Genomic DNA, 14,633 nt, shown 5'->3' on the forward strand with positions numbered 1-14,633 from the left:
CCTAAAGGTAGCTTTGCCTCTTTAAATGAACTGCAAACATGACTTGTTATCCTTGAAGTAATGAGTAACACTCTTTCTCTTGGGCTGCATTTAGTCCTTTCTACAGTCTTGGTGGCATGTTGTCTTTCCAAGAAATTCAGTGTAGTTCCTCTATGATCTAATCAGTGCAGTTTTCATTATGGTCAGAGGAACTACAGAGTAACAGATGGATTTTCAAGTTTCTCACTGGGATAAAATGAAAAGCTTCACTAGTGCTTTAATTGCACTAAAGTTAATATTTTTAAGAATGTTATTCAAGTGTGGGGAAAAAAAACTGTGCAGAATCAGAAAAATCTAATCCCGTGTCATTTCAATTGTATGGGATGCTATGCTATTAAAAAAACAAATAAAGATTAGGAGCTGTGAGAAATAAGAAGGTGCTTCATTTCGTATTTAATTCTTTAGAAAATTGAGTCCAGCTTTGGATTTTCTTTTTTTTTTTTTCTTTTTGCGTAGGATGCCTCTCCAAGAGTTCCTGGTGGATCTCCTAGGACACCAAATAGATCCGTAACATCAAATGTTGCCAGTGTTACACCTATCCCTACTGGATCAAAAAAAATTGATCCCAATATGAAAGGTACCTTTTCTTAGGAGGGCACAAATGCAGTTGGGGAAGTAATATAGCTGCTTTTCCTGCTTTCTTTAATATGCTCATTTAGATTAATTAACATGTTAAATCAGTATTTACTAAGAAAATATTTTCTAGGACACCAAATAGATCCGTAACATCAAATGTTGCCAGTGTTACACCTATCCCTACTGGGTCAAAAAAAATTGATCCCAATATGAAAGGTACCTTTTCTTATGAGGGCACAAATGCAGTTGGGGAAGTAAAATGGTTGCTTTTCCTGCTTTCTTTAATATGCTCATTTAGATTAATTAACATGTTAAATCAGTATTTACTAAGAAAATATTTTCTGTTTTGATTTTCTGTTGTGGTGTTTTTATTCCCTCCCTTCCCTTGTAGCTGGAGCTACTAGTGAAGGAGTCCTGGCTAACTTCTTCAATAGTCTCCTGAGCAAGAAAACTGGTTCCCCTGGTGGCCCTGGTGGTGTGGGTGGCAGTCCAGGAGGAGGTGGCACTGGAAGTGCTGGCAGCAACTTGCCACCATCAGCAAAGAAGTCAGGTATGATTAATGGTAAAAGAGCAACTCAATCTAAATTGCGAGTGGTGGATCATTCCTATTAGTATAGTTTATCAGGAGTATGAACGCTACTATATTTAACTGAATGTTTTACTGGATATGGGTTTTGCTTTTGTTTCACAACAGTTAAGTATTGCCTTTTTGTGGCCCTCAGACTACTATATTTAACTGAATGTTTTATTGGATATGGGTTTTGCTTTTGTTTTCACAGCAGTTAAGTATTGCCTTTTTGTGGCCCTCAGAGGATTAAAGAAAAAATGTTTCATGTAGCTGTTTAAGCACGAATTGTATCCACATGAGTTCTTCATTTTTTTCCCTTTATTCACCACCATCCCAATAAAATGCTTCATTAAAGAAAAAAATTTTCATGTAGCTGTTTAAGCATGAGTTGTATCCACACGAGTTCTTCATTTTTTTCTTTATTCACCACCATCCCAATAAAATGCTTTATGTTTTAAACCACATTTAATGTTATTCAGATATATTGGAACTTCATTTCAAGTTGATTTTTTTTTTTATTTAACAATACTGTGTTAAAACAATTTTAAATTTCCTTTTGATAGTCATCTAGTTCCGATGTGATGAAGGCTTTGTTTTAGTTTGGTGGAAGCCTGTACAAATACTTATGTATCTTCTGTTGATAGCTTTTTTTTTTATACGATGTGATTAGCAATTAGTATTAATCTAGAAATGTCTAATAGTGACTGCTCTAAAGCTAGATGCAGGACTACTCTGGTGCTTCTTACTATTCCAGATTAAAATGTATCTGTATTACTTAAGAACATACTTATACAGACTTCTTCCCTCCCCACTTCCCCAGAGGTTAGTAACGCTGCCCTCAACTGAAAATGCTGGTGTTTCATTGGGACTTGACATTGGCGTTTACTTTTATTTAGTAAGAGAAAATGAAATGTTTCCCACTAACATTTTGCGTAAACTGATCCTGTTTGGTTTTTTTTTCTTTTTTTACATGTGGGCATTTCCTTTTTTGAAATGCAAAGCTCAGACGGCTGAGCAGAGTTTGAGTGCTTCCTGATGTGCTGCAGGCAAAGCCAGCAGTGCTAGTTTGAAGGGCATATGGAAATTGTTCAAACAAACGCAGCTGATGCAATAGGAGGTACAGAGAGCACCCACTGAAAAATCCCGTGGTGGGTGGGTAGCAGCAGGTTTGGGTGATGCCAGGCAGTGCTCCAGAAAAGCGTTGTGTCTGGGACCGTGGCAGAAACTTAAACTATTAAGGAGCAAAAAACTGTTCTTAGAAATTTGCTAATATGCAACAAACGAAGGGTTAGGGCGTCATCACAAAGGATTAGGTTTTCAAGAAATTACCATAAATACAAATATGTTTGGCTTACATGTGGCCTCTTCGCCTTCCCCACTTCTTGCTGCCTTGTGTTTAGGGTTCTGTGACACAAATGTGAAAAGTGGCTGTTAAGACAGTAGTTTGGGACTTGAGAATTCCTTTTTGCCCTCAGTAGCTATGGGAAATTCCTCCGGTTATTAGTTGGAATATTAGCTGCTTTGATTCTAATGTAGTATTAGCTTTCGTTAAATGATGCGAAGAGCAGCATAGTACATCTAGGAAAAACTTAGCTTTGTGGATAGTTCCTGTTAATTTGCATCTTCAGAAAATGTGGGAAACTGCTAAAACTACATGTGTGTCAGAATTTTCTTTTACAGCCTGAGACACTACACACACTTGGCACAGCATTAGACTAATATTCTGCACTGCCTTATCCCATATTGGGTTCTCTGTTCTTGGGAGTAGAATGTGGCCGGACAGAAACTCCTAGACTGGGGAATAAGAGTTAAGAGTAAAATGGTGGGGGGAAGATGGTGTGTTTTAAGCTGGGATCAGGTCTAAGTGTGACTGCACAAATGTCTGTGCTGTTCCAAATCAGGGAGACGGTGAGCTTGTGAGGAGAGAAAGGGGTTTGCCACCTGCAGGTCTGTGTGCACCCGTGGGCAGCAGTGCCAGGTTTATGCTGACCAGGTACCTAGAACTGGCTTCACTGGTCTGTGGTGAAACCCCTGATTTACATTCAGAATTATTTAAAGTACACATGATGCAGGAAATTGTGTAGAAATATTCAAAACTGCTAGCCTTATTAGACTTTTCTGTATTTTATACTTTACATTAACTCTTTATGCACTGACAAATTATATATAATTATGGAAGTTCCTTTGAGAAATTGGAAATACAGAAGGATGTGTCTTCTCTCTGCTGCTTCCTTTCTGTTCCTTTTGGAGTTTGGACTTATTATGTCTTTATTCTGCACCCAAAGTGCACAGTAACAATTTTTAGGATTTGTCTGATTTGAGAATTAAAGATACTCTAGGCTTTCCTACAACTGTTTCATAAACATGACTGAATGATATGCACTTATTTTGTAGGTCAGAAGCCAGTTCTAACAGATGTTCAGGCAGAATTGGACAGAATTTCACGAAAACCTGAAATGGTCTCTCCTACAACACCTACATCTCCCACAGAAGGTGAAGCATCTTGAAGACACCAAATAAAACCAATTGTTGAGTTTTCTGGGATAATTCAAACTTGCCTCTGCCTCTTCCTTCAGTGACTGGAGCTAAAGAACTGAAATACCTTTCAGAACACAAACAGTTGATGTCTGTCTTTCTTTCATATGTGTTGCCCAACTTTACAAAAGGGAGCTGTACAGATGGAAAACGGTTATCACATCTTGTAGGAGTACCGTTCACAGTGCAAGAATAGTAAATTAATTTTTTTCTGGGTTTTGCTGAAAAGTGTAATTCTGTAAAATTGCAAGTATGTCCACTTAAGTGATAGGGGTTGCTTAGAGCAGGAAAACTGATACACACCACAGGCACTTAATTTATATCGATTTCCCAACCTGTTAGGCAAGCTTAATACTACCTTAAATAGATTAACCTCTACAGGAGAGAGTTTTTGGAAGAGAAAATGAATTGCACAAAGCTGTAACAACAAACTCCAGTTATACTTGAACACTTAATTTGGGGTATGGTTAAAAAAAAATCTGTTTGATCTCCACTGAGATTTACACTGCATTCAAAAACCCATGCAAAAATTCATTCCAGAGATAAGACTAAATTAGTGGCCAGATTTTTTGATTTTTCTCTTTGATTAATTTCAGACACTGAATAAAAGATGTATAAAGAAAAAGCAGAGGTTAAATGTACAGATTATCAGTATCCAGATTTGTCTATATATATATGGCTCAGCCTTAATGTCCCCCACTGTTTCCCACATTAGTTATGGTTTAAAATTGGTCATCAAAACTGTAATCAGTTAATAAAGTATTCTCTGCATTCAAATTTAAATTAATTTGCATTGAAGCCATGGTGTTCTTGTTTGTTTACAGTTAAATCTAAGGATGTGGTGTAAAACGTCTTAAAACATGCTTTTATATTTTACCTCTCAGCAACTACTATATTTAAACTTCCTTAAAACCTTGTTTCTGGAAGGAAGAGGAGAAGTCGGCAGTGTTTGTTCCTAGGAGTAAAACTAGTTTATCCGACTTGGGTGGTTTCTGCTGCAATGTGTTTTGAAAGCACAAGTTACCCTAAGGATCCTGCTGCTGACTCCAGTATTTTGTCTAAGAAGTAGTTGACTGAAGTTAGGACTTTACTTAAGCTTTCAGTACACAAATGTTGAGCTTTATTTTACTCTTCTGTGTGAAGTTTGTGGTCTCTTTCTACTGATGGCTACAGAATAGAAAGTGTAAAAGGTATATCCTGATCAAATGATTGCCAAGAGACTTCTTTAATGAGTTCAGGTTTTCTAAACCAGATTTCTTTAAATCAGTAAGTCTTATGTTAATTTCTCTGATTACTGAGAAAACTTCTGAAATGCTAGAGAGGAGGGGGTGAATCCTCTTTATTTTGAACATGGTGATACCCTTCTCCAATTCCTGTATTCTGTAGTGTTTCTAGTGAACTACCCCCATATTTTCAAAATACCTAAATTTACTTAAGAACAACATATTTTCTTGCACATTGAACTCCCTAAAGTTAAACATTCTTGTTAAAATTGGCTCTGAATATTGAATTGTGGACTGACAAGTTTCAGTAGAGATTCTTAACTATGGATCAGTTGTTCAAACTGGAGTCCTTAAAATTTTGCTTATGGCGGTGGTTCAGTAAAGGAGGCATATGGGGAAATGCATGACCTGCTGATGAACAACTTTATAAAATAAATGGAAGAAAAAAAAAAATTAAGCTTCCAATCGTGGATGCGTGGCATGCATCAGTATCAGAGCACTTCTCTAGAGTCTGCATTGAAACTTCTTGAAACAGAACTTGAAATGTGCTTGAGAGAATGGGTCCGGCTCATATCGTCATCAGTACCCTTCTTACTCCAGTGGTACGTGCTGGTAGGGTCGACTCTGGATTTTAAGGCAACACCTTTGGAAAGAGAACTTCAGCTCCTGCAGTCTATAATTTAGTTCCTTTGGGCATCTGTCAAAGTACAACACCGTTTCCAAAGCTGGAAAACTACATGTGTCATATATTAAGAGTTGTTATTGCCCTTTTTTTTTTGTGGAGGCTGGGACAGGGGAAAACTTTACGAATGACTCATTATAATTTCACTTCTTAAAACAAAGTTGGCAAAACGTCACTTCTGCATATTTAAAAAAAAAAAAATACAAAAAACCCCAAAACTTTAAGGTATCTTTACCACAAAAGGAAAACATGTGAGAATGTGTTTCTATGTAACCTGATGGCTTTGGCTTCTCATTCCCCTCTGATGAGACCAAGGCTCCAGGGCTGGTTGCTTGGTCCTCCTGAGTTGCAATGCCCTTGCCTGCTGCTTTGATGAGAGTAGACAATTAAGGTGGGATTTACCAGAACAATCATGCAAAATGAGTCTCTGTGACAGAAGGCCCCTCTCACAAAACCTGGTTCCTGTGAATCCTCCCTGTTCTCCTTTGCTCACCATCAACTCGGGCACCAAAACTAAATAATAAATAAATTGGGTAGAACAATTAAGCTGATTTGGCGGCAATACGTCTGTGTAATCCTTTACTGTGCTTTCATGCCCTAAGCTGGAGATGATAGGTTTGTGATGACCCCAATTTTAAAAAAGAATAACAGCGTGAATAACTTTGATTAGAAACAAAATTACTCTTGTGTGCCCTTCAGTGTTGTTTGGTACACAGTTTCAGTCTCGCACACAAGATGCAGAAAACAAAGAGCTAATTAATACAAGAATTACAGGGGATCGTTTTTGACAAAGAACAATTAATACTTTTTAAATGCTTTGCAGTATGAATACTGCAAAAAATTTTACAAAATAAACAAACCAAATAAATTCCTTTAGACTTTCAGGGCTAGTTCTGTGTAGAGAAGGAGCTGATTAGCTTCAAACTAAACTGTTTTGGGGGAATCTTGCAAATCTCCTTCCTCCTCCTCTCTACCATGTTCCTACATCAGTTCTTTGAGTATACTGGTTGTAATAAAGCTGCTCTGCAGATTTTAAGCTTGAAAATTTTGGGTAAATGGCCACTTTATTTCCAGACAGTTCATGTTTTTCAGCTGAAAATGGCAGTCCCTGAAAATGTCCATGTGACTTTTAGGTTATATGAACTAGCTACCATACTTAACCTTACATTTTTAGTGACACATCTGAAATGCCAGTACCAGCATTTGGGGCTGCAGTCTCTTCTTGGGAAGCAAAATTAATTTGCAGTAGGACATCTGCAGCTGCAGAACTGTTGTCTGTGGAATACCTCACGGGTTTATGTGTCTCTGTGCAGTGCAGACACGTGCAGAAAACCACAGACAAGAGCTGGCCTAACCCTGCATTTGGGACATGTGGAGAGTTGAGGGTTTGTTTTTTTTTCTCTTGTACCATAAGGGATACTCAGAAATAGCTGTTAAAAATGCTAATTCTTCATCTTCAGCTGTTTAGAAATCACACATTCTAGCGTGTTAGTATGGTAATTGGGGTTTGTGAAGTTCAGTTGCAACACTGAGCCCAAAAATAGAGCCTCAGGAGCTGAAGGAGCTCCAGCAGATGCAACACGGTCAAGTCTTTTCTGAGCTCTTTGCTGTGGTACTTGGAATATTCCATTTGCAAACTAGTCATCCAGTATTGACTTCGTGTAACACACAGGGCCGGAGTCCCAAACAAAAGCTGTTGAGATGCCGTGTGGGAACACCAGAACTGAGACCAGGGTGAGAGCCGTGCTTCCGAGCTTTCCAAATTGCGCAGTAGCAACAAAACTCACCACCCTCAAAACGAAACCGAGCCTGGCTCCTTCAGTGGTTTGGGCTTTTAAACTGCTCTCCCATTCCTCTACTTCCTTCTCCCTTGTCTTCCGAGAAGAAAAAGCAAAAAACCCCACAACTGCACTTACAAACCTGGGAAAAGGAGAGTAGTCATTGGTGAGGTCAGCGGAGATCTGCTGCTAGTCCCAAGCACAAGGGGCTTGGGCTTTGGTGTCCTATGGTGCCCCAGTGCCAAAGAGCCACCAGGGCATCACTTTTTTCATAAAGTGATGCAGCCCTGACCTGTATCCACCTTATTACAGTACCTGGCATTTACCCAGCTGCTTCAAGGAGCTCCAGTCACACTTTTTTTGGGAAATTGTTTCAACATCAGTGGCAAGGAATGGTAGCTGCCATACAGCTATGCTATCTACACTGTAACCTCCCCTAATAAGGTGGCTTTCTCAACTTAATTGATATTGGTTTTTGGTCACTATGGTGGGTATCTTTGGAGAAGATGTAATGAGGGAGAAAACTAGGTCACTCATCACTAATCTGCTTCCGCCGATCTCCCACTCTCTGCCTGGCTGACTGGAGATCTTGCTGTAGCTCAGGATCTAACTCCTGGGCTGCTTCTCTGCCACCGTGTCCTGCCATGCTGCCAGATGCCATGGAGGGGTAAGAAAGACTTCTCTTTTCCGGAAAACACTGTCAGGTGTAGCACATAAGCAGAAGGAAATGAATAGATGTGCATCTGGAATGGGATTTCCATTACATCATAGCCAGCTAATTATAGTTATTTGCATTAAACAGGCTTGTTATTTATCGTAACTGTTGTTTTGATTTGCATTCCCTCTTCAAAGGAAAGATACTGTACTTGAAAGACAGTGCTGATGAAAAGGGTGAATAACACCTGCAGTTTGTGTGAATAGTAGCATTTCTATGTTTTAACATAATGCTTGGAAGTATTTTTAAGCTATCCAGCCCCATGTTGTTGTCCGGTTTTCATTCCTTCTCTGTCACATGATCTTACAGTTCCTGTACCTTTGCTGCAGTTTTGCTTTTTCTGCACCTCCTTATAAATAAAATAAACTGGCCTAATTAAGTTAGGCTTTAAATGGCAAGCTAGCCTTTATAATTCATGCATAATTGATATATATTTCCTGGAGGAGCCTTGATCAAGAAAAACAACTCTTAAAGACGGCAGTAACTAGCAAAAGGTTGCCAAATATTTTATTTTTTGTAGGCTTATCTTGCACTTCTGCGACTCCTTTAAAAGCAGTCTCTCCTCAAGACAGTTGTCTTCAATATTAACACCTGTGGTCATAATCTAGCAGTGCTGCATTATGACATTGGTAAAGATTCAAAAGGGCACAACTCCAAAATAGCCTTAGATGCTACTGAACACCTTAAAAGAACTGGCAATTGCTTCTGTCTCTGTTAAGTCCTGTCTCCCTCAAACCACAACATGGCCTAGTCAAACACTGGCTGAATAACTCCAAAGCCACAAAGTTTTGAGATATTATCAAGGAAGAAAACAGAACAAAAAGGGAATTTCCTTCAGAAGAGAGATGCCAGCCTCTGTAATGTAATGTTATTTATAATGTACTAATGTTAAAAAAAACATAATGGAGCACTGGGGACTCATAAGCGGTAACAGTAAATGCTACTGACTACACCTACCTGCTCAGTCCTGCAGTCTGGGATGCTGCCAGCAGAGCTACTCATCCAACCCCAGGCAGAAGCTGGGCACACCCATGGTGATACCTCACTTATTTTAGCGGAAACTCCCGTGCCTTGGGAATTAGGGGACTTGCCCTAATCATTTGCCTCTCAAGCCAATTCCTGCAGCGGATCATTGTTTATGGCACAGACAAGCCTGTACCATCCAGCCTGGGGATCCTGATGGTTCCCCTGGCCAGGGTTGTCTTACCTGGAGAGGTCGGCCTGCTGGTGCGCACTCAGCATGGAGCGTGGCCCAACTGCTTCTCTCTGGTCCCTACTACTCCATCTGTCCAGTTAATGGTGGTCCTTGGCAGAGTTAAAAATAGCACCTTCCTCACGGGTCACCATAGCACACATCCTGCTGCTTCGCTGTGGGGTTCTGAGAGGCGGTGTCCAAGCAGGCTGCTCTGTTCCCTAAGCATATATAAAGATAAAGTTAAGAAAGCAAATCACCATCTTTTCTACCAGTAGATTGTGTTTGACTGAATCTAAGCAAGTGAAGTATGTCTGACCTCCACTATGAAGGACCAGAATAGTTCTGTGGATAATATATTAATAGAATCATAGAGTTGTCTCAGTTGGATGGGACCTTTGAGGTCATGGATCCAACCATCAACCTAACACTGACAAAAACCCATTATAAAGCCATGTCCCCCAGCACCATGTCTACCTGTCTCCTGAATACCTCCAGGGATGGGGATTTCACCACTTCCCTGGGCAGCCTGCTCCAATGTTTGATTAATAATATGAAAGTGAATGTGGCCACACCTTTGCTTACATACAATGGGCTCGATCTACTCTTACATGGGCACCCAAAGCTGTAGCTTCTTTTAAAAGCTGATCCGTGTGTGGGAGTAGGCCGGTGGGGCCTGGGCGACTGTTTGCTCTCATTGACACCAAGGAGCGCAACCAGGGGAAGCTTTGCCTTAAAAAATCCTTCGGCTATGGTCATCTCGTGTGACAACAGGAAAGTAAATAATCTTGTATAAATTCTTCTTCCTAACCACCCCCTCACAAAGCGGAGCAGAGCCCAGGGTCCTGAGGCGGCCTTGGCGCGGCCGCCCCCCGCCACAGCCCGGCGCCGCCCGCCCTCAGGCCGCCGGGGGGAGCCGGGGCGATGGCGGCAGGAGGCGCCTTTGTCCCGCCGGGGCCTGGGCGGGCCGCCACCTCCTCCTCCTCCTCCTCCTTCCCCTTCCCCGCCCCTGCCACCGCCCTTTTGCTTTCGCTTTGCCCCCGCTGGCAGCCGGCGGCGCGGCCATGGAGAACGGCGGCGTCTACAACACGACCACCGAGCCGCAGGCCAAGCCGGCCCGACGCCCCTTCGGCTGCACCCTGCGGCACCTCTGGGGATGGCGGCTGCCCGCCAAAGCGCTCCAGGCGGTGAGTCTCCTCCCTTACCCCGCGCTCGCTCTCTCCTCAGACCGGCGGGCAGCGGCCGTGTGGGCCCTGTCCCCCACCCCCGTGGCCGGGGCTTGGCGCGGAGCGCACACCCGGCGGCAGAACAGCTGCCTGGAGCCGGGGAGCGAGGAGGGAGGAGGCCGAAAGTCTCGCTGAGGTATGCGTGGCATGCATCAGTATCAGAGCACTTCTCTAGAGTCTGCATTGAAACTTCTTGAAACAGAACTTGAAATGTGCTTGAGAGAATGGGTCCGGCTCATATCGTCATCAGTACCCTTCTTACTCCAGTGGTACGTGCTGGTAGGGTCGACTCTGGATTTTAAGGCAACACCTTTGGAAAGAGAACTTCAGCTCCTGCAGTCTATAATTTAGTTCCTTTGGGCATCTGTCAAAGTACAACACCGTTTCCAAAGCTGGAAAACTACATGTGTCATATATTAAGAGTTGTTATTGCCCTTTTTTTTTTGTGGAGGCTGGGACAGGGGAAAACTTTACGAATGACTCATTATAATTTCACTTCTTAAAACAAAGTTGGCAAAACGTCACTTCTGCATATTTAAAAAAAAAAAAATACAAAAAACCCCAAAACTTTAAGGTATCTTTACCACAAAAGGAAAACATGTGAGAATGTGTTTCTATGTAACCTGATGGCTTTGGCTTCTCATTCCCCTCTGATGAGACCAAGGCTCCAGGGCTGGTTGCTTGGTCCTCCTGAGTTGCAATGCCCTTGCCTGCTGCTTTGATGAGAGTAGACAATTAAGGTGGGATTTACCAGAACAATCATGCAAAATGAGTCTCTGTGACAGAAGGCCCCTCTCACAAAACCTGGTTCCTGTGAATCCTCCCTGTTCTCCTTTGCTCACCATCAACTCGGGCACCAAAACTAAATAATAAATAAATTGGGTAGAACAATTAAGCTGATTTGGCGGCAATACGTCTGTGTAATCCTTTACTGTGCTTTCATGCCCTAAGCTGGAGATGATAGGTTTGTGATGACCCCAATTTTAAAAAAGAATAACAGCGTGAATAACTTTGATTAGAAACAAAATTACTCTTGTGTGCCCTTCAGTGTTGTTTGGTACACAGTTTCAGTCTCGCACACAAGATGCAGAAAACAAAGAGCTAATTAATACAAGAATTACAGGGGATCGTTTTTGACAAAGAACAATTAATACTTTTTAAATGCTTTGCAGTATGAATACTGCAAAAAATTTTACAAAATAAACAAACCAAATAAATTCCTTTAGACTTTCAGGGCTAGTTCTGTGTAGAGAAGGAGCTGATTAGCTTCAAACTAAACTGTTTTGGGGGAATCTTGCAAATCTCCTTCCTCCTCCTCTCTACCATGTTCCTACATCAGTTCTTTGAGTATACTGGTTGTAATAAAGCTGCTCTGCAGATTTTAAGCTTGAAAATTTTGGGTAAATGGCCACTTTATTTCCAGACAGTTCATGTTTTTCAGCTGAAAATGGCAGTCCCTGAAAATGTCCATGTGACTTTTAGGTTATATGAACTAGCTACCATACTTAACCTTACATTTTTAGTGACACATCTGAAATGCCAGTACCAGCATTTGGGGCTGCAGTCTCTTCTTGGGAAGCAAAATTAATTTGCAGTAGGACATCTGCAGCTGCAGAACTGTTGTCTGTGGAATACCTCACGGGTTTATGTGTCTCTGTGCAGTGCAGACACGTGCAGAAAACCACAGACAAGAGCTGGCCTAACCCTGCATTTGGGACATGTGGAGAGTTGAGGGTTTGTTTTTTTTTCTCTTGTGCCATAAGGGATACTCAGAAATAGCTGTTAAAAATGCTAATTCTTCATCTTCAGCTGTTTAGAAATCACACATTCTAGCGTGTTAGTATGGTAATTGGGGTTTGTGAAGTTCAGTTGCAACACTGAGCCCAAAAATAGAGCCTCAGGAGCTGAAGGAGCTCCAGCAGATGCAACACGGTCAAGTCTTTTCTGAGCTCTTTGCCGTGGTACTTGGAATATTCCATTTGCAAACTAGTCATCCAGTATTGACTTCGTGTAACACACAGGGCCGGAGTCCCAAACAAAAGCTGTTGAGATGCCGTGTGGGAACACCAGAACTGAGACCAGGGTGAGGGCCGTGCTTCCGAGCTTTCCAAATTGCGCAGTAGCAACAAAACTCACCACCCTCAAAACGAAACCGAGCCTGGCTCCTTCAGTGGTTTGGGCTTTTAAACTGCTCTCCCATTCCTCTACTTCCTTCTCCCTTGTCTTCCGAGAAGAAAAAGCAAAAAACCCCACAACTGCACTTACAAACCTGGGAAAAGGAGAGTAGTCATTGGTGAGGTCAGCGGAGATCTGCTGCTAGTCCCAAGCACAAGGGGCTTGGGCTTTGGTGTCCTATGGTGCCCCAGTGCCAAAGAGCCACCAGGGCATCACTTTTTTCATAAAGTGATGCAGCCCTGGCCTGTATCCACCTTATTACAGTACCTGGCATTTACCCAGCTGCTTCAAGGAGCTCCAGTCACACTTTTTTTGGGAAATTGTTTCAACATCAGTGGCAAGGAATGGTAGCTGCCATACAGCTATGCTATCTACACTGTAACCTCCCCTAATAAGGTGGCTTTCTCAACTTAATTGATATTGGTTTTTGGTCACTATGGTGGGTATCTTTGGAGAAGATGTAATGAGGGAGAAAACTAGGTCACTCATCACTAATCTGCTTCCGCCGATCTCCCACTCTCTGCCTGGCTGACTGGAGATCTTGCTGTAGCTCAGGATCTAACTCCTGGGCTGCTTCTCTGCCACCGTGTCCTGCCATGCTGCCAGATGCCATGGAGGGGTAAGAAAGACTTCTCTTTTCCGGAAAACACTGTCAGGTGTAGCACATAAGCAGAAGGAAATGAATAGATGTGCATCTGGAATGGGATTTCCATTACATCATAGCCAGCTAATTATAGTTATTTGCATTAAACAGGCTTGTTATTTATCGTAACTGTTGTTTTGATTTGCATTCCCTCTTCAAAGGAAAGATACTGTACTTGAAAGACAGTGCTGATGAAAAGGGTGAATAACACCTGCAGTTTGTGTGAATAGTAGCATTTCTATGTTTTAACATAATGCTTGGAAGTATTTTTAAGCTATCCAGCCCCATGTTGTTGTCCGGTTTTCATTCCTTCTCTGTCACATGATCTTACAGTTCCTGTACCTTTGCTGCAGTTTTGCTTTTTCTGCACCTCCTTATAAATAAAATAAACTGGCCTAATTAAGTTAGGCTTTAAATGGCAAGCTAGCCTTTATAATTCATGCATAATTGATATATATTTCCTGGAGGAGCCTTGATCAAGAAAAACAACTCTTAAAGACGGCAGTAACTAGCAAAAGGTTGCCAAATATTTTATTTTTTGTAGGCTTATCTTGCACTTCTGCGACTCCTTTAAAAGCAGTCTCTCCTCAAGACAGTTGTCTTCAATATTAACACCTGTGGTCATAATCTAGCAGTGCTGCATTATGACATTGGTAAAGATTCAAAAGGGCACAACTCCAAAATAGCCTTAGATGCTACTGAACACCTTAAAAGAACTGGCAATTGCTTCTGTCTCTGTTAAGTCCTGTCTCCCTCAAACCACAACATGGCCTAGTCAAACACTGGCTGAATAACTCCAAAGCCACAAAGTTTTGAGATATTATCAAGGAAGAAAACAGAACAAAAAGGGAATTTCCTTCAGAAGAGAGATGCCAGCCTCTGTAATGTAATGTTATTTATAATGTACTAATGTTAAAAAAAACATAATGGAGCACTGGGGACTCATAAGCGGTAACAGTAAATGCTACTGACTACACCTACCTGCTCAGTCCTGCAGTCTGGGATGCTGCCAGCAGAGCTACTCATCCAACCCCAGGCAGAAGCTGGGCACACCCATGGTGATACCTCACTTATTTTAGCGGAAACTCCCGTGCCTTGGGAATTAGGGGACTTGCCCTAATCATTTGCCTCTCAAGCCAATTCCTGCAGCGGATCATTGTTTATGGCACAGACAAGCCTGTACCATCCAGCCTGGGGATCCTGATGGTTCCCCTGGCCAGGGTTGTCTTACCTGGAGAGGTCGGCCTGCTGGTGCGCACTCAGCATGGAGCGTGGCCCAAC

At 41.9% G+C, this 14,633-nt stretch overlaps 1 protein-coding gene across 1 annotated transcript in view; it reads left to right on the plus strand.

The window, feature by feature from the left end:
* DYNC1LI1 (dynein, cytoplasmic 1, light intermediate chain 1) overlaps nucleotides 1-6,169 on the plus strand; it is a 27,796-nt gene extending 21,627 nt beyond the window's left edge. The window contains exons 10-12 of the mRNA XM_014937707.1: nucleotides 496-616; nucleotides 1,007-1,165; nucleotides 3,578-6,169. Of these exons, the coding sequence (XP_014793193.1) occupies nucleotides 496-616; nucleotides 1,007-1,165; nucleotides 3,578-3,690 (393 nt within the window). The 3' untranslated portion in view covers nucleotides 3,691-6,169. The remainder of the gene's footprint in view (nucleotides 1-495; nucleotides 617-1,006; nucleotides 1,166-3,577) is intronic.
* The last annotated feature ends 8,464 nt before the right edge of the window (nucleotides 6,170-14,633 follow it).

The sequence above is a fragment of the Calidris pugnax genome, unplaced genomic scaffold, assembly GCF_001431845.1.
Source record: "Calidris pugnax isolate Ruff unplaced genomic scaffold, ASM143184v1 scaffold11, whole genome shotgun sequence".
Taxonomy (NCBI): domain Eukaryota; kingdom Metazoa; phylum Chordata; class Aves; order Charadriiformes; family Scolopacidae; genus Calidris; species Calidris pugnax.